This window comes from Egretta garzetta, unplaced genomic scaffold (assembly GCF_000687185.1).
Source record: "Egretta garzetta isolate BGI_Z169 unplaced genomic scaffold, ASM68718v1 scaffold573, whole genome shotgun sequence".
NCBI classification, from domain to species: Eukaryota; Metazoa; Chordata; class Aves; order Pelecaniformes; family Ardeidae; genus Egretta; species Egretta garzetta.
In genome coordinates, this window is record NW_009259180.1 from 1,291,507 (window position 1) to 1,316,449 (window position 24,943).

The following is a 24,943-nucleotide window of genomic DNA, read 5'->3' on the forward strand; positions in this document are numbered from 1 at the left end:
TACACTTCCCCTGAAGCAATGAATGTAGACTGGATAGGAATGTTCCTTTACTGTGCTTATATACTCATAACTTGTCATAAACAAAAGAACAGACTCCTGAGCAGAGAAAATGTCATGTGTGGGTATGGAGCAGTAGAAAGGTTTCAGCACTTTGCCTTGCTCACGCCGTGCAGGGGTTTGCATGTTGAAAACAAATTGTGGTCCAGTGCTGTGAACAAGACGAAAGTGCAGTTAAGGGATGTAACAGGGATATTTTAACCGCTTGCTCCTGTTGAAAGGGACATTTCTGCCCCTTCCCCTCTTCTGGGATGTCTCACCCCCTTGCTTTGCACTGCTGCTGGGTATCCTCTGACCTCTCAGTAAGATGGTTGACCTTGCAAACCCCCCAGAAGACTGTGCTTCTGTCAAGTTATTATCATTCAGCCTGATGAGCAGGTTGATTTGACACACTGTGCAGATAGGCTCTGGGAACTGTACAAAGTCTGTGCTGGAGTACTCGAAGGGAAATCCGGGGGAAGGGTGGCAAGGAAGAGAAGAAAAAAGGGAGTGAAGCCACCCCTTTGGCTCAAAGATCTTCTATCAGCTGTTGTGTGGAACTTTGCTGCAAGGTTTTCAACAGTATCTCCTGCTTATCCCGAGCTAGACAAATACAACTTTTTCCAAGCTGTACGGCTGTTATCAAGGTACTTACCACTCTGGGCATGAATGTAAAAAACAGGAAATATTCTGCATGGTTTCTCCCTAAATTATCACTCGATTTGTTCCACCAAGTCTTACTTTGAATGCTGTGATTTACAAAGCCTCAGAAGCAAAAATTTCCTAGATGCTGGCTTTAGTGAAGTACACATTGTAGGGTGGCTCACCCTGGGGATGCTTCACATTGCACAGAAATCCCAGTTTGTCCAAATAAGAGAGAAGGAAACCTAAAAAGTAGCTGCTAGTCCTGTGGCAGAAGATGCCAAGAGTGTGTGACTTACGCATTCAGTATGTGGTGTGATGACACATCTAACTTTACTTTTAATGTCCTGTTAAAGGACTTATTTTAATTGTCATATTGGTTTCAGAGTCACTGGAAACTGGTGAAAGTGTGGTGTGAGACTGGAAGAAGCCGTCCTCCAGTCGTGCTTGCCGTGTCCTGTGGCAGTACGAAGCAGCGCTGTTGACAGGGCAGCCGAAAGGGTGGTTTTTGCTATAGCAATTCTGCTCGTAATGCACTGTATCAATATTAGCGCTGGCCTTAGGGCTCTGTTGGGAACTTGCCCTACTTCTTGGTGTTAGCTATTGCTGCGGTTCCTGACTGCTTTATGTGAACCTCTCTGAAGAGCAGAGCATTGGATAAAGCCACAGTATGAGCTGTCAGAACTCTGGAATGCTGCCTTTCGCAGCGTTAGCTGCAGATCGCTCACTTAAGAAGCAGGATTTCAGGAATGGGGGGTGTTATTATTTCTGAAGCATTGAACAAGACTGAAAATGGTGTGTGTATTTTTTTTTTTTTTTTTTGATGTTTGTGTCTTTGCATGTTTTACGGAAAACATGCAAGTGCTAAATTGGCAGTGTCTCAGTTTTCACTAGTTTGATTTGGATTCCGCTGGCTGATTGTGTGACTTCAGGAAACCAAACTGCTGAGCTTATTTATGGCAGTGTTTACTGTTGCTCCAGGTATATCAAAGGGACTCCAGGTGCAGGGAGAAGGAGCTGAGGCTATTTGCATGAGGGTGTGTATAGAGGGGTTATTTTCTTAAAACTGGAAGTTTGTAAATAAGTCTGAGTCGTAAATTTCCCCATTGGCACACATGAACTTTGTTAACACATAGAGTAGCTATGCTATCATCATATGTTCATCTGCAGCTTTTTTTTAGCAGACTACTTACTGAGATATTTTAAAAAAAAGCTGTGATGCTTTCCTATCCAAAAACCAGTGGTGTAGCGGGAGAACAAAAATGAAGTTGAGCCTCTGATATAGTACTGAGATAGCCTGAAGGAAGAAATACTGGTGTTCATATGGATGTGATGCATATGCATTTGACAGCTGATTTTGTGTAAAGTTAAATCAAAAAGAGCTTTTAAGAAACCAGTGGGCAAAAATGAACCTGTCGGGGATATGTGTGCTAGAGGACACAGTAGAGAGGCAGCCGAGTGGGGAATACCCCAGCTTGGTTCCATGCAGGCTGAGAATATCTTCATTTTCCCAAGTCCTTACTTTAGGATCGAAGGGGAACTGACAGCCTGTCAACTTTTCTTTGTCAGGCTGGCAGAGTGCTGACTGAGAGCTTCTTCCAGCCAGAGATGGAATTTAGCTGGACCAGAGGGAGTGGGCAAAAATGGGAAATGAAAGTATAAGATAGAAATATAACCACCTGTGTCTACATGCATTTTTGTGGTATTTTTGCCCTGTTGTTTCTATGCTTTGTTCACTTGTCATGGTATCATGACCACGTATCATGGTCATAATAATACTTACAATGAACAGTTAGGCTTTATTTGTAAGCTCTAATTTAGAAGATATATTTAACTGCATAAAACTTGGCTTGTTCGGTGTGGGTAATTGAATGGTGAAATACCCTTAAAACTTGTATCTAAAGCATCTGTCTGCTATAAACTGGTGCTCATTTAGGAGTCAGATGAAATCTTGGAACAGAAAGCTGCATCTTTTCGACTGCAAGTGCAAAAGGTAGGCATCCCTGGTTAAAGATGCACTGATTTGTAAATTCCCACTGTTTGTGTCAACATGAGGAGCGAGTTAAGTAGCTTACCTACTTGTTATCTTGCATGCTGCTCCTGCTCTGGAAATGTCAGTCCAGGTTGCGTACAGTTCTCTTCAGAAAATTAGAAATTTTTCCTTAAAAGTTTTGCTTTGAAGTTGACTTTGTAGTGCAGCACAAGATAAGACATTTTGTTTTGTTGACAGATCAGAAGCAATGTATACAACTTGGGAGACTTCACAGCACCACTGCCACCTCAATTGAGAGGGGTTTTGTTGTTTTTTGTTGTGTTGTTGGGGTGGGGTTTTTTTAAGGTTTCTGATCAAAGCACACTGGAAGTACATAACCTACTTCGATTAGGTTTTGACTTAAAGCATATTAATACTAGATAACTGATTGACCCACATGGTAGGATGGATTTCCCTCTGTCTTTCAGCCCCCCCTGCCCCCTCTAAATCCCTTGGATGGCTTGGGCTTGATGAAAAGGTCGTGAAACAGTACATACACATTGGAGGCTGGACCCAGCTTGGAAACTCAGTTTGAAAACTTCAGCTAAGTTTATATTTCAGTAACTGAGGGAGTAGATTTTATTTTTTTTTTTTAACACTTTAACTGTGTAGGGGTCTGTCATTACTAATAGAATAATGAATTTTGATGTTACATGAGTAGAAGTAGGTATCTGGCCCAAAGGACTTAAAGTTTCTGTTATCTATCGATTTTAAGTCCCCCCCCCCCCCCAGTGCTGAAAATGTGATACTTTGTTCTTTCCCGCACACGTGCAGTATTCTGAAGGATTGGAATAAATGAATATTAAATACTACAGTTTAACATAGATTTTTGTGAACTTACTTTACCAGCATTTAACGTTGGTGGACCCTATTTTTAAATATAAAATATAATTATTTTGTTCTATAACTTACAGCACCCCAGAATTTCTGTAGTGTGCTGAACAAAGTGTATGTAGCATTGTCTTAAAGTAACTCGGTGTGATTGTTTTGATTTTTTTTTTTGTAAATAATTAAAATACTTATGATATTGAGCTCCATACTTTTCCTGCAAGCAGCTGTTCTCAGAATAGCTGATTTTTATTCCGTTTCCTTTTCATCCATTTCCAGTGGAATCAAACTGGATGTTTTTGATCAGCAGGACCTGTTGAAAGGAGGCCTCAGAAGACATGAAGGAGTGTGCTAACTGAGAGTGGATCTTGCGTTGATAATTATACCTGGGTGTAATTCTTAGTGTAATTTTTCTTACTCTTTGTAGGAGATCGGCTGTTATCTTACAGATTTTTGTATGGCAGCTATGCTTTTTTATAAATGCCTCCTTAAAATATCTATCTTCTTGACATTTGAGTTGAAATCTGAAAATATGTTCCTAGAATACCTGTGGGGATCTTGGCGTGTCTGTAAAATGTCATAAGGCACCCAGTAAAATGTTTGCACAGCTCTGAGGCAGAATTCACTGGTTCCTGCTGTTAAGTAGAGACATCTGAACTGGTTACTCTCATTCTGGCCACTGTGGCCGAGCTTAGGAATTAGATGGTCTCCGGAGGTCCCTTCCAGCCCCTGCCATTCTGTGTTTCTGTGAATTACCTCAGCACTGATAGAGTTACACTCAGTATCTAGTGATGTGAGGACCAGTACTTCTTGCTTCCAGAAGCCCGCAGAGAGGCTATAGTTTGCTTCGTGTGTAGGTAACAGCCATGTTTGGTAGGTGTGCTGCAGAAATCCCTTGAAACCTGCTCTTCCAAGAAAGGCATGCCCATTTTGTTTTCCCTGTGGAAGCAGTTTCTGGAAACCTAAGGAGAACATGTATCGGAGTATTGATTGTTGAAGCAGGCCAAGTTCTTTTGGTAACAGCAGCATCTTAATACTGAGAGTGTGCATCACCACCTTTTCACAAGGGCTTGATTAGTTCCTTTGTGATGTTTCCTTTTGTTGGCTGCCCAAAATGAAATGTCTGAACGGGCTAACATAGGCTTACTTCAGAGAGTAAGAGCTCAAAGAGTCTAATCGTGGCTGATGAGAAGCTTACACTAGATCAAGCTTTCAGTAGTGACTGCAAACTAGCAAGCTTTGTGGAAACGCTCTTTTAGCTGGGATTCACTGAATAAGTAGTGGCAAATGGTGCTGAGACATGAGAGGAAGTGAAATCTCCTCTGTCTAAGGGTCAGCCAGTTCATCAGGATGCTGCTTCTGATGATGATACAATCTCCAGACACAGTGGCTGTTCTGTAGAATTGTATGCTAGGCTCCTAGCTGTATGGCTATGGTATGTACCAGTCCCCTGCTAGGGAGGGAAGTACTTCATCCATAGCACAGGCAGACTCCTTTCACTCTAAACAGGTTTGATTCCTGGAATTGGCATGGGTTGGCTTTGGTTTTGTTCCAGATTTCATTTTCTGCTCTGAAGATGGTCCATACGTCCATCTGTAAGGCCTTCACATGGAACTGCACTAGCCTTGAAGCAAACGTTTATCTGCTTCACTGAGAGATGAACGTGAGCTAGGATTTTTTGGTGTTGTTAAATCTGTTCAGTTTTCTTTCAAGAACCAGCCTCTCTTCCTTTTTTTCCCATGCTGTCTGAATTTTCATGCTTACAGATGGGGAGGAGTGACTGATGCACCACATTGGTGTGCTACCAATCAGAAGGGTGTCGACAAGCCAGGGAAAAGGGTCAACAAGAACCTTGTGAAGTGCAACCAAGGGAATTGCCAAGTCCTGCATCTGAAGAGGAGAACCCCATGCCCCAGTACAGACTGGGGGCTGACCAGCTGGAAAACAGCTTGAGGGTCCATGAGCCAGCAGTGGCGCCCTTGCAGCAAAGGCGGAGGAGTTAGGAGTAGTGTTGCCAGCAGGCCAAGGGAAGTGATCCTTCCCATTTCCTGAGCATTGGTGAGCCACTTCTGTGTTCTTGGGTCTGGTTCCGAGCTCCCTGGTGCAAGAGAAAGTTATTTTAGTTACCACTTATTCTTGGGTTTGGAGCAACAGAGAAGTCCTTTGTTAAAATAGCTGGAAGTAAAAGTTTTAAGTACTTCCCCTTTTAAGCAAGGAGAGATGGTATCTGATTGATGTCTCTCTTGAACTGGAAGTCTAAGTGCTCTATGAACAAGACAAAATTCAGAATATTGTTCTGTGGCTCCATTACCACTATGACAGTTTGGAAAACTCCTGTGGGGTGATGCCATATGATTCATTCTGTCTTTTCTCAGAGACACTAGTGATGGACAGCCCTGTTTTAGGTAGGGGAGTGCATGTGGACAGTATATTGATCTATTGAGAAACTGCCTTTACACTAACATCGTAGAGCTGAAAGATGTTCTTTGTGCTGTGGCGTTGTTCTTCTGTTTATTGGAGGCTATTTTTCCCCTAAGTCAATATGATTCATCTTGTAGCTTTGTGGCTGGTTTAAATTCATGGGATGCTTCCCTCCAGCCTGCTACTTTTTCCTTAGGAAAGATGGGGAGTAGCTGTTTGAACACTTCAATTGCTTGAGCAGCTGAAGGCTGTGCCTCTGCCTTCCGCAGAGGGGGAGATAGTTGTGCCCTGTTGTGAGGGGCTGGGGAGCAGCCGCTGCTAATGTGAGAGGGGCAGGAGGCTGCGGGATCCCTGCCGCTCTGTGTGTGCTGTTAAGGACCGGGTCGAAACATGAGCTACCGATGTCGCTAAGAGCTTGGGTTGGGAAGAGATCCAAAACTTGGCTGTGGATTGCAGGCTGCTGGGGTTGGCAAAGATGCTGATGAGTGAGTGGTAAAAGGATGACCTCAACAAGCAAACCAGGGTAAATCACTTCTTTGCTTCAGAGGGTGCGGTGAGATGCATCTGCATGTGAGAGGAAGCCACAGGGCTTTTTATCTTCTGGGAGTACAGAGTGTTCTTGCAAATATTATTAGGGACTTCAGGGAGTTTGAGGAACACAAATATGCCATTGAAGCAAAACAGTATCAATATATCGGTCAAGTATTCTGACAGCTGCTCCTTAAGTACTGAAGGAAAAGGAAAATACCACTGCTTTACTTCAAAGATCATCCTTTGATTCATACAGAGTACTTCATAATAAAGATTCTGATGTAGGCACTGCTTGTTACTTGGAGCAGCCATGCCCGTGCGTGCCAGTATGTATCTTGAAATCATCAGAGGGACGCTTGCAGTCCTTGTGCTGCTGAGCAGAAGTCTCCCACCATTGCTGAATGTGTGCACATCTGGAGCATACATACATCTACAACCCCTCTTGAAGAAATATAGGTAGTGTGGATAAATAATCCTATTCTTCTGTTCCTTACTAGTTCGTACTGTGACAGTTAACTTCTGAGATGAAATGCAGCTGTGAAGGGAAGTAGATGATTTCCTTCTGGTGGCTGTTTTTGGTTCAGTCATTACACATAGGGACAGTGAGTATCTTTTCAATTACTTCTTAAGGAAACCACAGCACAGTTTTCCCCTGTCATTGCGAAATAATGCTTTTAAGATATGAGACACTTCTGATTCATAGAATTATGAATTGTGTTTCTTTTAGAATAAATGTATTGTACATTGGAGATAGTTGACTCTTGCCTAGGGGTAAGTGAAACTGGTGGTGCTTCTGTAAAGAGGTCTTGACTCCCGGATGGGTGCTTGGCAGATGTAGTTGACCTACTTCAGCTCTGACCTTGATTTGCTCAGGGGTGTTTATGTACTCGTGATCAGCTTTGCTGCATGATTAAGTTAGTCACGTGTCATCTAACTTTTTTTTTTTTAAGGGATGAACAGTAAGATTTGTTTTTACTGTCTCATTAGCCTTGTTACAGGAGGTTGAGAAAGATTGAATGCACGGGAGGGGAATCCTGAAGGAAGTAGTCCCAAACAGGCTGTGGAGAGATGCTGTCATGCAATACAATGTCAAAATATAATTTGGTTCTCATCTACAGGAGAATTTAATCAGGAAGTGGCACTTTTTCAAGTAGGTCCTTGGAGTACTTTGGCAACAGGTTGGGCATCATAAATGGAAGATTTGAACTTTGCTTATATATAGGGGTAACTTTTGTGCTCCTTCTCACAGAGGATTTTTTTGAGCCATTGAAGAACTTAGCAGCTAGATGCTGAAAAGATAGTAAAATATTCAGTTTTTCAGGATTTTAAGAAAGCCTTGCAAGAAAACATTTCTGTGAACTATTTATTATAGTGGGGCATGCTGATTTTTGCTGTGATCATTGGGTTGACATTTTCTTAACTTTAAACCTCATTTCAAGAGACATGCATGATTCTTAACTCCTATAATGCTATAAAATGTAGGACTCTGGTTGTTAGAACTGGGATGAGCATTTGGGACATGGTAGAGAAAGGCCTGACTTGAAAAGAAATTGAGAATTCTGGGGCTTATGTAATTTTGTTCTGCTTAAATGGTCAAGGCACTTAAAATAGCTGCTTTGAAACTATCAAATATAGACATTTGTTTATAATTTAAAATAACAGCACGGTTGTATGGATACTTGATTTCAAAAATTTTTCTGTAAAACTGCTTTGAAATTTTTGAGATGAACAACAAAGCAAATTTTTTTTGCATTAAAGCACTTCAGTGACTTGTGCAGTGTTCTGATTATTAAGCTAAAATGCTGACTGTTGCAGGCATTCTTAAAGGGAAAGGACTGTGTTAAACTTACAAACCTTTTTTTTTTTTTCCACCCTTTTTTCTTTTTTAATTCAAGCTCATCCCAACTTTCTGTCTGAGGTCATCATAAGTGGCCCATGAAATTGTATTAAGCAGTAAAGTGTGAGTTCAACAAGTACGCTCCCATACAGAGCTTTTCAGGAACTTTTGAAAGTTAATTGTGGGTGGTTGGGACAGAAATTTTAGAAACTACTCCTTTCTAATATGTGCTTGGGTTTTATATTAGGTTCCAAGACTGAATCATGGATGCACAGTAATTGGACAGTGTAAAAAAGTGGCATCGTAGGTAGCTTGGTGGGACAGTGATTTTATCACTGGATTTGTAGCGCCTAGCCACAGGCCACACTAAGTTTAGCTATAACTAACTTCTGCGCATCAGCTGAAGTTGAAGGTAATGTTTTTGCATCTGAACCAAGCATGGAGAAATGGTCAGTGGCTGTGGCTTAACTGGTGGCTTGTAAATTAAGCTGCGGTAATCTCATAAACCACAGTAACATAATGGAGTTTATAGTTGTTGGGCTACTTTGAGTAAGAGGCACAAAGCAGACAACTAGGAAAAGGCTGATACAGGAAGAAAGTAAGACCTGATCTACAAGGAACTATATTAGTGTGAATGAAAGCCTTGTAAAATAAACTGTGGTTATGGATTCTGTGGCAATTTATAATTTGACTTAAATTTGATTTGATTTAGCTTTTGATAGTGACCTTCTTGTGTCAGCAGACTTCTTAACTTGCCTGTACTGGTGTGTCCACACATTCACAAATACCTGACTCCTCCTTCATTTTTGAGGAAGGACCACTGAGAAGTTGTTGGGCGAGATGGATGATGAGCCCTCAGCAGCAGTTTAGAATCTCTGCTTCTAGAACAACAATGATCCTTGTTTCACAAGTTGGTGGTGTTAAGGCAATGACATGCGCGACCTTAGATTTAAGAGCTGTGATCCTGACTGTTATTACCATAACAGGACCAGTGATTTAGATAACTTAAACTTTTGAAATAAATTCTGAATTTGCTATTCTGGCAGAGCTGAAGAAAGTGATAGCACTGGCTTTGGATTTTGTGAGGTTTCTATTGGCTTATAACCGTTAACATGTCTATACATGTGATTCAGCAGAATCAGTTATAACGTGGTGATGTTGACAGAATACTGGTGGTTTGACTTGCAAACTTCCGAGGGTGTCATTGGAGCTTGCTGATCTGTGTAATTAGGAAGTTCTGCTGTCATCACAGGCTGGAAAGGCAGTCACAATGCTCACAGGTGCATTTACCAGAAAACAGTGTATCCAAAAGACGTTCAAAGTTTTTGGCAAGAAGCGGTCTTAGAACAGTTTTTAAGTCTTGTGTAGTAAGTTTTGCTGAATAACTTTTTTGTGACAGAAAATTGGAAGGGGAAGACATCCACCTGCAGATCAGGCACTAAGTTTATGGCGTAGTTGGGAGACACGGTCGAGGAGTTATAGTATGGGGTATGGATTTTATTTAAAACTTGAAGCCTGCAGAACAGAACAGTGTTTAACCCCCTTTCCTTTGAAAATGCCAACTGCTGTTACAAGGGAAAATAAAATAGTAAGCCAAGCCCAAACTTACTGCTATGGCCACCTTAAAAGTGAGGCAGCCAGGAGTGAAGGGGTAAGTCTGTCTTTTGCACTGTAACAGCAGTTTGGTAGCATCTGACAACAAATGTGTTCAGATCCGATCATTGTCTGTGAGCAGAGGGGTTTTATGCAAAGACCACAGAATGATAAGCGGGGCCCAAAAGGAAGTGATGCTGAAGAGATTTGTACTGTTCCAAAGCTTGGTCCATCGGAGATGCACATCCCAACATCTAACCTTTTTGATGATGGTTAAAGCTTCTGTGCTTTATAAGGAAATTCAGATTTGATCCTTGAGTAGAAAACACCTATTTGCTGTTGTAAACTGGGTCTAAAACAATTGTTCTAAACAAACTTGCTTTGACGGTGTTTTTTAAGCCTGCTGGTTTTCTTCCCATTCAGGTTTTTGAAAGGACTTGACTAACAGAATATGAGGCATGGAAGAGTTTTAAGGTGATCAGCTGCTTCGGGCTGAGCATCATCATCTTTCCCCAGGTTGATCTAGGCTTCCAAGACAGGCTTTCAGGTAAAAACTGTTCTGTTTCACGTTTGATGCCATTTAGTTATAAATAAGCTTTTCACAGGGTTTCTTCCAACAATATAGTTATTTGCAGTCCAGAGGGTTAAAATGTGTATGTTTTGGATGAAAAAGCTAGTAAGATTTGTTTGTACCTTTAACTAGTCGTCTTAGACCTCCATTGGGTTATTAGTTTTTTATTTGTGGGGTGTGCTGTTGTGGAGGTGTTTGCTTAACCTGATTTTCTATGGAAACCTTCTGAATTCTGTTCCATTAAATTCAGTGGAATTAGAACTCTTAAAGCTTATGAACTTTGATAATATGATCCTCAAATGGAGAGACACACTAAAAGTAGTGTTCCTAGTCAGAGAAAGACAGACAGAACTTATCCTTTATTTATGTTAGGTAGGAGCAGTTGGCTAGCCAGTTACCATAAGAATAAACCTGGTTTAGTTAAAGATCACTCTGACAATTCTTTAAAAACAACTGTGTTAAGTAAAGTGTTTTGAGAATGGTCATGGTTTGTATGCAATATTCAGTAACACCAGTAGCTGGAAAAGGAGAAATTGCCTGTTATCTGTTTTACAGCAAAAGAAAAGAATAGAATTGTGATCTTTGCAGTTTTTAAGAATGCTAAGTTTGAAATTTGGGGTTTTTTGGTTAAAAAGGTGTAAGTTTATGCCTCTATTAATGCAGTGGGTTTGGGGGGGTGTTGGTTTTGTTTGTGTTTTTCTTTTCAATGTTAGACAATCCAATGGCAGACCAAAGGATGGACATATCTTCTACAATTAGTGACTTTATGTCACCAGACCCTGCTGACTTGATCTCCAGTTCCCTTAGCACTTCAGGAATGGATTGTAATAGGAAAAGAAAGGGAAGCTCTACCGATTATCAGTAAGTTGGATTCCTCTTGATTTAACACTGCTAAAAGGAAGCTGTAACACAACAGTAGAGTGGGGGAGAAGACAGAACCTTGACAACCTGTTGTAAAGGTTTTAATAAAGAAAAAAGCTACTCTGCACTACGAGGAATGTTCATTATTTAATAATAAAAATAAAGCCTTCATCTTGGTGCAGCTAGAATTGAGGGCTGTCCAACGGGGTAAGGTTGAGGAAAGAAACCTTTGGCTGATGAGGGGGGGAAAGTTAATACTGAAGAAATGTACAGTGTGAAGGTTGATTGTATTGACCATTTACATAGGAAACAGAATGTCTGACTAGTGGGAGGGAAGATAATGAATTCATTAAAAAGCAGAAGCAAAAGGGGGAATAGTTTCTTTTCTTCACCTATTTTTTGCATTTTTAGTCACTTCCTATCAGTGTGCTACCAACCTTTGCCTGATGAAGCTATTTGGGTGTTCCAGTTGAATATGAATCTGAGTAGTCTCTAGTTTGTGGGCAGTAGATCTGCCTTTCATTTAATCAACTGATTTAATCTTGGTGTTGATCCTTAATTGTAGGCTATTATTTCTGACAAAATAAAAACTTGGTTTCATCTGAGTCAGTGGTAGAATGTGCTTTTGTTTCAAGAACGCAGCTTCTCTTTAAGGGAAGCTTGCTAATAACCGTGCTTAGAAGCATTGTCCAAGCCATAGCTTCTGTCTCTTTGGGCAGGTGTTTGAAGTAGAAAGAAATTGCACCAACTCTGCCTTAGAATAGTGAAGGTCCTGGTAAAGTTTGTCAAATTTCCAAATGCGTAATGTCTTCTGTACTAGGTATACCAAGACCAACCGACTTAACTCTAAGTCCCTGTGCAAACCTTACATATTGTAACTTTACAAAGTCTAGCTGCAGGGTAACTTGTGAATGGGTCCCATCCATTATTAATAAAGCTACACAGTACATTTTTATGTAACTTAGCACAAATCTTATCATTGTGGGCCTTTGGATTGTTGGCAGATCTTCTTACAGGGAGGGGTAGAATTTTTAACCCGTATTGAGCATGACAATTAAGAATTAGGTTCACTGTGCATAGGATGACTTCTTAGGAGAAATTAGGCACAAAGCGTTAAGTGCTGTTTAAAGACCACAAACATATGGCATACATACCTTCTCTAATATGCAGTTAGTCTTCCTGAAAAGTACATGACTCCCTCTAGTTGAATTGACTACTACAAAATTGAGTGAACAGCCTCAATCTTACCAACTTCCTCTTCTCTAGAAAGGATTTCTCCATCTTTATTCTTCTGGGTAGGAAGCGTTGCTCAAGTCCTCTTTTCCAAAAGACAGCTTGCTCTTGTAAGTTATAAATCTGCCCTTTAGGTTGTGTGTGCATTTTATTAAATATGTGAAAATGCTGTTTCCTTGAATCCTAAGTAAAATAGGTTTACAACAGCTGTCATCGTACCACAGTTCATGTTGTGTTGCAAAGGAAATGGTGGCTATTAAATATTCCTATTTTAAAATAGAACTTAAGGTAGACTTCCTTGATCCCTCCTTCTATATGTATGTATCAGTAAATGTTCAGAAATGCTACTGTTCAGCTTTTGCTGCCCGTGAACAATTTATTTTTTACATAAATTGTCTGAGTGTCCAATTTTATGCTTCATTTACCAGTTAAGTCAGGTAATAAGTAAGGAAGAACCTGACTGTTTTAGTGTGGTTCTTCGTTTGCCTCTCAAGTACAAGCAAGCATATTGATCAGCTGTGCTTTCAGCTCTCCACACCAGCTGCTTTTCAATTCTTTTTCCTGCCACTCCTCCAGGAAAATTCCTGTCCAACCTATTGCTGTCGCTTCAGCAAAGGTTGTCTGCTCTCCCCTATGGTCTGTTTTAGTCAAATGCTGGAATCCAAGAGTTCATGCTCAGGTCTATAAATGATTTCTTTTCTTGGGCGTAGTGTTTTCAGTTGAAATAATATGTGATAAGAGAAACTTATCCTGAAGCATCTGTAACTTACCTTGTACCTTGATTTAGATTTTGCTTTTGCTTTCTGGGTTTTTTCTGAGGCTAAAATGAATTTTGTCACAAGCGTCCTGTGGCTAAAGGTGGTATGGCAAGTGGAACACAGATGCCTCATTTCTGTTTCCTAGTCCTTTTCTGGACCTGCATGCTATTTCTCTGTGAGCATAAGAAGCGCTTTGAGCCATTGACTAAGACAGTAACTCAAATATGCAAACTGAGATGAAAGAAACCTTTAGTGTTATTCAAACATTATTTTAAAAACTGATCACAAAGGTAATTGATTTAAAAGCGCGATGAGTAACATGTGGAAGACTACATGTTTATTTTTGAAGAAGGCTAATGTCCAATGTTGAACAGGAATAACTAGTATCTTAATGGCTAATATGACAAGATTTTTCATAAGGGTCTTATAAAATGTAGCCTCTTAAGATGTTAAAGCTCAGTGGTATTTTCAGATCGCTTTACAGTCTTGAAGTGATGCCAGCAGTAAATTTGCATGTAGAAATTCTGTTTAATTTCCTTATGATATGATAAAGTCTGTTTAAAGTTCAGAATTAGGACTTTAGTACTGGCTAAAAGAAAATGTTTTTCTGTCCTGCTGGGCAGAATAAAAACCTGAGAAACCTGGGCTAGTATTTATTTATTTATTTATTTATGGCCTTAGTCCTCTCTGAAATCCCATTTATCTAACCACAAGGGTAACATACGTAAAGGACAGATCTTTCATTTCTGAAGATGAAACAATATCTCAATGATTTGCATAACATAATTTAGGTTAGTTGTTCTACTAGTTTTTCACATTAAATCTAATGAACTATGCTGTCTTTTCTTAAACAGCAGAATTATTCTTTCAGAAAATAGATTAATTTGAACAAGCTTGTCTCCTTAGAATACGTTCACTGCTATTGTCTTGTTTTCATTGTGCTTTTTGTTTCAAATAGAATATAAATTGGCTTGAGAATTTCAACAGAAAATGTAAGACGTTATTCTTATTTCCTAAGTATGGTGTACTTTCTTTTTTCTTTTCTTTTCAGACTTGATGGCTTTCCTTTTGAGTAAGTATAAATATTTTAATCATCGGTTTCACTTGAAAAAGATGCTTGGTTGTTTTCCTTGCGTTTCCCTCCCCTTTACCTAAGATTTGCAGGTAGAAATTAAACCAGAGTAAGCCAGGCTTAACAGTGTCTGTTTAAGCACAGTTATACAGATTTATATGTATCAAAGCGTTCTCTTTTGAATTCTTTTGTCTAACAGTACTGGAGTCTTAGGCATTCAAATTTTTTCACCAGATACAGCTATGAAAATGCTTTCCGCTTCTTGTTTCTGTACATATGGTTACAGCATTAACATGTGATAAGGGCGATCCTTTTTATTCTCCTTACATTTTTTTTTTTTCATGTTGATACAAAAGTAAGCCATGTATATACACTGGAAGTTGTACTAATTTAAAATGTTTAGTTTCATACAGTCTCTCATTCAGTCCATGCATTTGGCTATTTCCAATGATTTTTAGGTTATTACCATCTCCTACCCCAATATCAACTACCATAAGGCGAACTAAAGTGTGGAAGACAGGCATCTGCACAAAGCAATTCAGGGCAATTTGTGAATTTTACGCTAGGTGCTTTGATAACTGCCTCTGGTCAAACTTTTAATTATAGTAAATGCAAGTTAGTAGCTCTATTTCTGATGAAGGCATGAAAAATATCTGCTTTGATATGTCCTTTTTCTTTTTTCCCCCTAGTTAACTGAAAAACATTTTTATAACAGATGATATCTTTGAACTGCAGCATGTTTTACTGTCAAACACATCAAACTGTGCCATTTTGTTAGCTCCAAAGACACAACTAATTTAAGAGAATGTTTTAATATTACAAAACCTACACTACTTCTCTAGTCCTTCCACATCCTCATTTTTACATTCTTAATTTTTGTATTTAAGATTTAAAGATGATGGGAATACTTTATTCTAATTTTATGATAGTTTGATAATGGTTTCTCTAATCCTGCTTTAATTTGTGATATATTGCTTTATTCTGTTTCTGCAGGGAAGGTATGGATACAGATAAAGATGACCAACATGGAAGGTACTATTGATACAGTCACTAAAACGTTAGTTCCACAGTACTGGCATAGGATCCTGTGTGTAGATACCTGTTCTCCGTATCACTGTGGTCACGTGTGCCAAATTGTTTCTTTGCTGGGACAAAGGCTTAAGATTGTTGAACAAATTTAAAAAGACAAACAAAAACCCCAATGCTTTGAGCCACAGTATTATAAATAATGGTATTTTCTGAAGAAAGATTAAATAAATATTCAAATTAAAAAAAAAATTAATGAGGGCCTGTAGTTAAGATGCATTAAAAGAATTGTTTTCAGTGTTTTCAATACTGTAACCATGTGATGCCATTTCTCCACAGATTGGAGTATACAGACCAACAAGGCAGAATAAAAAATGCAAGGTAATACCCTAAAAAAATTTACTGAAAACGATTGATCTCTTGCCTTTTGCCATATGTGAAAAATTTGCATGTGTTTCTTATCCTAAAAAACTTTTTTTCTAGTTTGAGCTTCTCTTATTTTACCATGTTTTGGCACTGTTAACATTTTTCATGTATAAACTGCATATAGTTTTGTGAAAATGCTAACTTGGTAGGTAACTTGATTTTAGTCACTTCTGTTAATATTAACGTTGAAGTCTCGGTTTCTGATAGGTTTCTGATAACGTTACATTCTTAATCTTTTTTTCTTTAAAATTCAGTTGTGAGTTGTAAAAGTGTTAACAGTGACTCTTTAATATAGGAAAATACAAAACAAGAATAACATAACTTAGTGTTTATCATCGTTTTTTTGGTTAGGAAGAGTTTAGTTCAGAGGTATCTCAAACACTTAAATGGAAAGCTGTAGGATGAGTAGAAGACTTACACTGCCTCAGCAAAAGGTAGCTTTAAATACTTAGTATATTCATATAGTATATCAATTAAAATTCTTAACTGAATCCTTTATTCAATATTTATATACACTTGAATTTGCTTATCTGTGACCTTTATGATTCCAGTTATGTTTCGGTGTACATGTTAAGAACAAAGTGTTGTGCAGCAGTAGAAACCTCTGGATAATTTTGTACTGTTCAGGGGATTGTGTCAGGACTAAGGATTCGGTGTACTATATGGCCAATGTTATATGTGTTTTCTGGTAAATTAGGGCCATGTGCTGCAGCCTTGCCTATTGCTTATAACTGTTACGCACTCAAATGAACATGAAATATCTGAAGAATTCTGTACGTGGATGTCCTTTTCAAGAGGATAAGAGGGTATCTTAATTATCAGGAGGAGGTTATTTCTGTGGCTTTGTTATACTGGATTTGGGGATTTTTTAATATGATTTATTTTCTCATGCTTTTCTGTTTTTCTTTACCACCTTACTTGTTTAGGGAGGCTCATAGTCAAATTGAAAAAAGGCGTAGAGATAAAATGAACAGTTTTATAGATGAACTGGCATCTTTGGTACCAACGTGCAACGCTATGTCTCGAAAGCTAGATAAACTCACTGTATTGAGAATGGCTGTCCAGCACATGAAAACATTACGTGGTAAGTTGATCGGGGGTAGAGGAGGGGGGACGGGAAAGGAGGAGGATGGCAAAATGGGGTTTCCCCAAAGCCATGCTTTTTCTTTCCCTTTCTTGCCCTTTTGCCAAGAAGGAGTAAGTTAATACATTTGGGTAGGACTTCTCCCCTTTTCTTAGCATTTGATGCTGTGTGTTCATTTATAGCTTACTGGTTCTTGGTCCAATATCCTGATCCGACTGGGAAATTTGTGGGTGAGAAAAGAGTAATTTTCCATCCTCTGACCTGAGCACCATCGCTAGATTCAACAAAAGCAAGGCAGCTGAGGCAGGGGCGGGGAGGGAACAAAGGCCCTCAGAAAAGTTAGCGATGCAGCTAATTTAAAGGAAGAGTCACTGTTCTAGTCTCTGGGAGACCTGGGGACTTCCAATCCTATTTTTCCTGGTATTTATGAAAGCTTTAACTTTTTCTGCCACTGTCACTTGATTAGGTTAGTACTTCATAGCACTTTGGTGGTTACTAATTTGACACTTTTTGGCTTTATGAAGGGAATAGAATGAGAAGAATTACCCTTCAATAAATAGCTGCCTCACTTTGGGCTTTTGGCTTTGTGAGATGTCATTGTAATGTTGGTTTTTGTCTCTGGCATCTAATGAGAGAACTGATTTGTAAGTTCCTAACTGACGATCTGTTTACGTGACCTTGTCATGTTTTAGTAGGTTGTAAAGAGAAGAAATAGTTTGAAGGGTTTTATGCTTTAATCTCTTTGTTTTTCATCTCTAATTCTGAGAATAGAAATCAAGCACAGCATTTGGGTTAAAAAAAATATGTTGAGGAACACTTATATCTCAGAAGGCATATAACCTGCGTTACTATGTAATACAGTATTTGTGTCTTGGCAAAAAAGCTTTATCCTTTTTTAAGTTAATACCAACAGAACTCACGTTCATAGTAAAACAAAACCAAAGCAACTTTCATTTTAAAGAACACCTGCAATGAATAACAGTATAAGAAGGAGCCAAAGGAAAACTGCTCATTTAAGTGTGTATTATTAAATTTGTGATATGGGGATTGATTGTTTTGTTTTCTTTAGGTGCTACAAACCCATATACAGAAGCAAACTATAAGCCTGCTTTTCTATCAGACGATGAGTTAAAACATCTTATTCTCAGGGTATGTTTCAGCTTTTAATTAAGAGAGATTAATGGCAGTGAATATAACTCTCGCCAAGGAAAACAGTATTCTTCTGCCTTGTATCGCAGTTTAAGTATGTTTGGATCATGGAAGATAGCGTAGAAATCTGTAAGACAACCGCATAAAGTCAATGGGTTTTAATGATGACTGGTGTCTCTTAATTAAAGAAGAGAGATTTAAGAGGAAGATCTGAGGAAACTCATATTTTGATGCTAACCGTCTGAAGATTCAGTTATTTCATGGAATGAACCAAAATTACATAAATTGTTTTCTTGCAGACTTTCTGCCATGGGCTACCTTGACATGGTTTTCAGCATACAGTGATATAATGGACACCTTTTTTTGAGGTCACTGATGTAACATGACTTAGTATGTTTGGCTGCTTGCTGTATACTTCTTTTATAGTGTGGAGAGTATATATCACTTGTTAAGCTCTTCTAGTAGCTTCTGTAATTTGTGAAGCACTGCAGTGTCCAGATGCAGCATATGCAGAATTTAATTGCTGCAGCATTGTAACTCTAAAGCTGTAAAATTAGGGCCTTATCCTGCATGCTTGTATGTGACTGAAAAAGAGTACTATTGAAATGGAATTACTTGCCTACAGGCACATAAATATCCAGGTTATGTTTGGTTTCTAAAAGAGGAACTATGGAATAAATACAGTTAAAATAATATTTTAATTTGAAGGCATTATTGAACACAATCATAATATTATTGGACAAGACATGGATTCTTTCTTCCCATACAAGTGATTTTAAATCTGGGCATGATGCCCAGAATTATGCCAAAAATGTTTGCAGATGCAAAAAAACCCCTTTATTGTAATTTCATATCTTGCCTGTTGACTCAGTTATCTCTAAATGTTAAGACAGCTCTCCTAGTGTAGAAATTCTACTGTATACAAAGAGTTTTTAAATGTTTTAATGATGCAATGAGGATGTATAACTTAGTAATTTACTCTTTTTTTTTTTTTTTTTTTCTCCTAATTAGGCAGCAGATGGATTTCTTTTTGTTGTGGGCTGTGACAGGGGGAAGATACTGTTTGTTTCAGAATCTGTCTTCAAGATTCTCAACTACAGTCAGGTATTCTTTTCCATTTTAAGTAATGTTAGGCCTTTAAAAGATTTGAAAGCTTTTTTATGATTATGCATTTATACAGAGGGGTATTTATGTGACTAGTCTGTCTCAAAAGCTGAGATTTGTTGCAAAGAAAGAGCTTTTCTCTGCCGTGTCATTAGAGAAGATTGTTTCTGGTTTCCATTCAAACTAAGGAGGTGAAAAGGAACTAACTTTACTGCTTGATGCATTCTGATCAGGGATTTACGCTCAAGCTTGTAAAAGCATTATCTAATTGAGAGCATAAGCAAATATTGAAAAAATCAGTCTAAGATTGTTCCAGTAGCTTCATGTGATTTTTTTTGACTTTTCTGTCTCTTCTGGTTTTGCTAGCACACTTACTAATGGAAACTGGGAAGCACTTATGCGAAAGCCAGGTTTTTAATATATGCTTAACGCGAGGCTTAATTTATATTCTTCATTCTTTCTGTCATCTGTCCTCCTTACCAAATTTAAAAACTGAATTATCTTCGAAAGTTTTCCTCAGCCAGCCTTTAGTTAGGTAAATACCTATTCATCATGTAAATATTGAAAGAGAACATTTGCAATTATGATTTTTTTTTTACTTCAAATTTCTAGCATATGAATTGAGACTGAAGATAAACCAGAATATTTGTTGGTGGTGGATTGTGCATGCTATTTCTGCAAAACTCTTACTGAAAATAATGAAATAAATTACTATGTAATGTAGTTGTAACTTCAAAATATACAGAGAAAACATACCTTCCATTAAATCTTGGATCTTGGATGTTTGGCGTTCCTTGGTTAGAACTATATGTAAAAGGATTGTTTATAATGGATGCTAAAATTGGGAAGATACACTGAACAATTATCTTAGTTTTTGACTGGAATATTCAATCTCCACAGAATGATTTGATTGGTCAAAGTTTATTTGATTACCTGCATCCTAAAGACATTGCCAAAGTAAAGGAGCAGCTCTCTTCTTCTGATACTGCACCACGAGAAAGGCTTATAGATGCAAAAAGTAAGTATTACCACCTTTTGAAAAACTGTCACGTAGCCTCAATATTTGCTTAGTAATGAAAGTGTATGGGGTGCTGTTTCGATTGTGTGCCATGCCAATGAAGTTTTAGCTTAAAGGAAAATAAATAAATACATTCAAAAGAAACAGAGACCTGAATGTTGTGGCACTGCAATACAGAAGCATTAGCTTAATTGGCTTAATCTGTGGGGTATTTTTCATATTGAAGCATTTATTCTGACCATTGAGAATGACAGATTAGAACACACTCAGTATTATTTTGGTTATCCTTAGCTGTCAGTCAAGATAGAGGAATTTATTCATTCACTCTATTTATTTATTACTGCCACTCCCATCAATGACCTAACCTTTCTCTTACAAGGTTTTTAGCCTGGCCCTTGGAATCATTTCCTACTATGTCTCTTAGCTCTATTCCACTCTGGTGTTTTAAAGTAGCTCTGTATCTGTGCTGCTTTTGAGGTGAGTGGGTGTTTAATTCACTCTCGTAACAGGAGTCTGCATTGCATAAGTAGAAGATGGTATCTTACAACTGCAGATTTCCAGGTCTCATTAAGCATTAAGTCTCATGCTTGTCAGGAGGAGAAACCTCTAGGATCTCATCTTAAAGAAGGTACCAGCTCAACTTCAGAAACTGAAGCTGAGAGAGATCATTCTAGGGCACCGTGAGCCTAGAGGCTCCAGCTGGATCAGCTGAAGTTTTTTCTGACTCCTGGTTTTGTCTGGTTGTCAAGCATGTATATCGAGTGCTAGCTCCTTTTTTGTATGCCTCTGACAAAGCTAGGGCAAAAATAAATACTATGAATTACAGTCTTCCCATCTGCTATGATAGACTGATTGGTAAAATTTCAAGAACTTATATTCTTATAAAGACTACTAGTATGTATGTAGGTATTTTTATGTTGGCATGAGTGACTCAGGCACAGCTTGTACTCTCACCACTGAACAGCAGTTTAGAGTGTGTCTGGTGCAGGACAGAAAAGGAGGCTCAGGAGACCTTATTGCTCTCTACAACTGCTTGAAAGGAGGTTGTAGTGAGGTGGGGGTCGGTCTCTTCTCCCAAGTAACAAGAGATAGGATGAGAGGAAATGGTCTCAAGTTGCTCCAGGGCAGGTTTAGGTTGGACATTAGGAAAAATTTTTTCACCTAAAGGGTTGTTGAACATTGGAACAGGCTGCCCAGGGAAGTGGTCGAGACCCCATCCCTGGAGGTATTTAAAAGACAGGTAGACGAGGTGCTTAGGGGCGTGGTTTAGTGGTGGGATGGCAGTGCTAGGTTAACGGTTGGACTTGATGATCTTAAAGGTCTTTTCCAGGTCCTTTTCTTAAAGGTCATTCCTAAATGATTCTATGGCGGTCTGACCTCCTTGAGGTGACCTCACTCAATTCTAATTTTAAGGGAGGCACACTTTACACTAAAACATTGTTATCATTGTCTTCCTCCTTAAGTTAAAAGCCTACAGGACCTTGAAGTTCTTGTACAGTTTATAGCTGTTTATACATATCGCCATGCAGAAGTGGTTGAAGTGGATAGCAAGCTGTGGAAAAGTTGCATTGTGATTTACATCCTCCAAGCAGCTCTTGGAGCACTGTTCCCTGGAGCTCCAGCTGCTTCACTAGCGTTGCTGATACCTGTGCTCCTGCTGCATGCCTTGCATCTTCTGGGAGCTCTGTTTGTACCAGCACTCTGCTGTTGGCTCCCGGAGTTGATGTGTGGTTTGGTACTGTGCTTCTCCAGTTACTTTCCACAGAAAAGAGTCTAAGAATCTCATGCAAGAATATGGTAATGGTCAGGACTTACTGTTAGGGCATGTTCATATGAACTTATTTCTTTGAAGCTGGAGACTTCTTACACATAACTGGAGATCTTTGGGATTTGCAGTCCCTGTGTAGGTCACTGCTACCTTTTTCCCCTTCCATCAGAACAATGAAAAAATCTGATGTTTAGGAACACACCAGTTGAGGTGGACTTGGAATGTCAATGGGCCTCTTCTGCTCTAAGCATGCATACGTGCTCTCTGGGTGGGTATTGTGATAGAAAAGTCTTTCAGTCTGAAGGGTCATGGGCCTGCCGAGTCACTATATGTGTGAAGTACTGCTCTGGTTATGGGTAAATAATCTCTGTCTATTTTTAATCAGTTGGTTAGTATTCAAAGAAATCACAACATTTATTGCAAAACTTTTGCTAATCTTTACATTCAGAACCCTGTGTTCTCAAGCTTGCGTTGATGTTTTCATGCTAGAAAGCGTAATCAGAAATTCTAATGTTGATATGGTCAGTTGAGTCCTGCACATATTCACTTACATGAAAGCCTCTAAAACAGGACATCTGCTTTTGAAGAAGGATGTAGAAGGACTTCTGTGCAAGTCCCAGCAAAGTTAAAACTTCGTACAGTTGGGTTGTATGTAACCGTTTGTGTGGTTAACTTTTTACCTGACAAAGAAGGCTTCCTCACTTCCTCTGTTTGCTACAGCTGGACTCCCAGTTAAAACGGATATAACGCCTGGGCCATCACGACTATGTTCTGGAGCAAGACGGTCCTTCTTTTGTAGGATGAAGTGCAATAGACCTTCAGTGAAAGTAGAAGACAAGGATTTTCCTTCAACCTGTTCAAAGAAGAAAGGTAACAATTATGCATTTTATTACCAAATGTATTGGCTGTCAGGCTTTTTTTTTTATATACAGTTGTTCATTTGCAGTGGTTGATTTTTTTTACATTTATTGAATTCTGTCAATGTTTCTTATTAAGATACTGAACTGTGGTTAGATCTGTTACTTCTTCCTCTTCACCCCCCTCCCCCAGTAGCTCTTACACACTGTGTTAGCATATAAAGCCAAATTCTCCTCTCTGCTTTCTTGAAAATTTTGCAGGCAGTTCGTGCTGACAGTTCTGGTGTGGTTGTTGCATCTTCTTCAGACATTGATATATCATTCAGTCTCAACCTTCTAGCCAATGTCTCCAACAAAGGGGAGCTGTTACTCATTCTATTTCTCTGCTCCAAATTTGAGTAGGGATATTTGGATAGATATCCAACTTAAATGAGTTTATCTGCGGTTTTGGTACATTCTGAGTACTGGAAACCTAGCATTTCTACATAACGTTGTCAAAGTTGGAAATATTTTCCTCTGTAGGGTATTATTCTAGACATGTTGGAATATATATTTAGTCCAAATTTGAAAGTTTTTTTTGAGTACTTTGGATAATAAATTTGGTATTAGTGGAAAGTGTCAATTAGAGAACACGAGTTCTGTCTCTGGACGTGACAGCTGCCCCAAGTATTTCCTGCTATGTTCACACGCAGCTTCAACCTTGCATCGTGCTTTAGTGTTCATCCCTGAGGAAGCTTTTACTCTGCCTCTCTGTGAAAGTCTTCTTCCTTGCAGTTTTAAGGCCTGCTCGGTGCTGAGGGAATATGAGTTTGCCTTTCAGATACCGACTGTATTCCTCCTTGTTGTGAATCTTTATCCTCACCCCTGTGTACAGTTATCCCCCGTACACCACAGTGTATGTTCTGCCAAACAAATTGTTCCTGTTTTTTTGTAGGAGCCTCATGTTAAGTTCAAAAAGGCATCTTATTTATTTATTTATATATAAATTTCTACAAACCACCCTTGGGATTATTTGCATCCTTTGCTGAAATAATAATGTGATGCAATTTCTACTTAAATTGTCAGAAGCAACCTTGGTCTGAACTATGTGGTGTTTCAGTATAAACAATGTTTTTTTCTCTCTCTTTTTTTTTTTTTTTTTTTTTCTTTTTACAGCAGACCGTAAAAGCTTTTGCACTATTCATAGTACAGGATATTTAAAAAGCTGGCCGCCAACTAAAATGGGACTAGATGAAGATAATGAACCAGATAATGAGGGTTGTAATTTAAGCTGTCTTGTTGCAATTGGACGGCTGCATCCGCATGTAGTACCACAGCCAGTCAACGGTGAGATCAGGGTGAAACCTACAGAATATGTTTCTCGACATGCAATAGATGGGAAATTTGTTTTTGTAGATCAGAGGTAAGAATACTTGTAATAACATCCACAATAAGTCACTGTTGAACGCTACTGACTGCTTTACTTAAAGCAGTGTAAATACTATTGAAAAAAGAAATGACTGTTCTTTTCAGCTTTTTACTAAAACCTGACTGCAAGTTATTTTGGTTTTTGAGACTCAGCTCAAACCCATTACTGTTTAAATTAATCAGTAATACTGAATAAATACAGAAAACGCCAAAAAAACAAACAAAAAACCCCAAACAAAACAAACCTCGAAAAATATGGCTTACTACACAGAATATTCAAGGGATCATTTCCCCCCATTTGTTAAGGGAATGCATAGATGTAATCCTCAGATTACATCCTGTCCTATTTTTAAACTGGACTTTGTAATTACTACCTGTTTGTTGTTTGCAAACTTTTGTGAACACTACATAGATAAGTTATTGCATAGGCTGCATTAGGTTTTGATACAATATACATTTATTTAACTATATACTTGGGCACATTCTGCTGAATTAATACTTCTGTATGTGATCTTTTGTATTTATAAGAAAGCGAGCTTTTCATAAGCTTTGCTTCTTCGAGAAAGTTTGAGAACTTGTACCAACATGATATCTTCTTTCAAACATCAATTTTATTTATTACCTAAAAGTCTAATTTTATCTTTTGAAAAAGAAATTGCTTGCATTTTCTTAAGTAGCTGAGGTACGCA

The 24,943-nt window shown here is 38.6% G+C and overlaps 1 protein-coding gene across 3 annotated transcripts in view; it reads left to right on the plus strand.

Moving 5' to 3' along the window:
* The first annotated feature begins 1,120 nt into the window (after positions 1-1,120).
* The window catches only part of ARNTL (aryl hydrocarbon receptor nuclear translocator like), a 35,181-nt gene continuing 11,358 nt past the window's right edge, over positions 1,121-24,943 (plus strand). The window contains exons 1-12 of one of the 3 annotated variants that reach the window (XM_035891248.1): positions 1,121-1,179; positions 10,344-10,467; positions 11,205-11,352; positions 14,395-14,415; positions 15,409-15,447; positions 15,781-15,822; positions 16,794-16,951; positions 18,021-18,100; positions 19,112-19,204; positions 20,105-20,222; positions 22,711-22,860; positions 24,003-24,249. In XM_035891248.1, coding sequence (XP_035747141.1) covers positions 11,213-11,352; positions 14,395-14,415; positions 15,409-15,447; positions 15,781-15,822; positions 16,794-16,951; positions 18,021-18,100; positions 19,112-19,204; positions 20,105-20,222; positions 22,711-22,860; positions 24,003-24,249 — 1,088 coding nt within the window. In that variant the 5' untranslated portion in view covers positions 1,121-1,179; positions 10,344-10,467; positions 11,205-11,212. Of the gene's footprint in view, positions 1,180-7,560; positions 7,641-10,343; positions 10,468-11,204; positions 11,353-14,394; positions 14,416-15,408; positions 15,448-15,780; positions 15,823-16,793; positions 16,952-18,020; positions 18,101-19,111; positions 19,205-20,104; positions 20,223-22,710; positions 22,861-24,002; positions 24,250-24,943 lie in introns of those variants that run through there. The other 2 variants (XM_009635652.2, XM_035891250.1) reach the window with 2 other exon arrangements.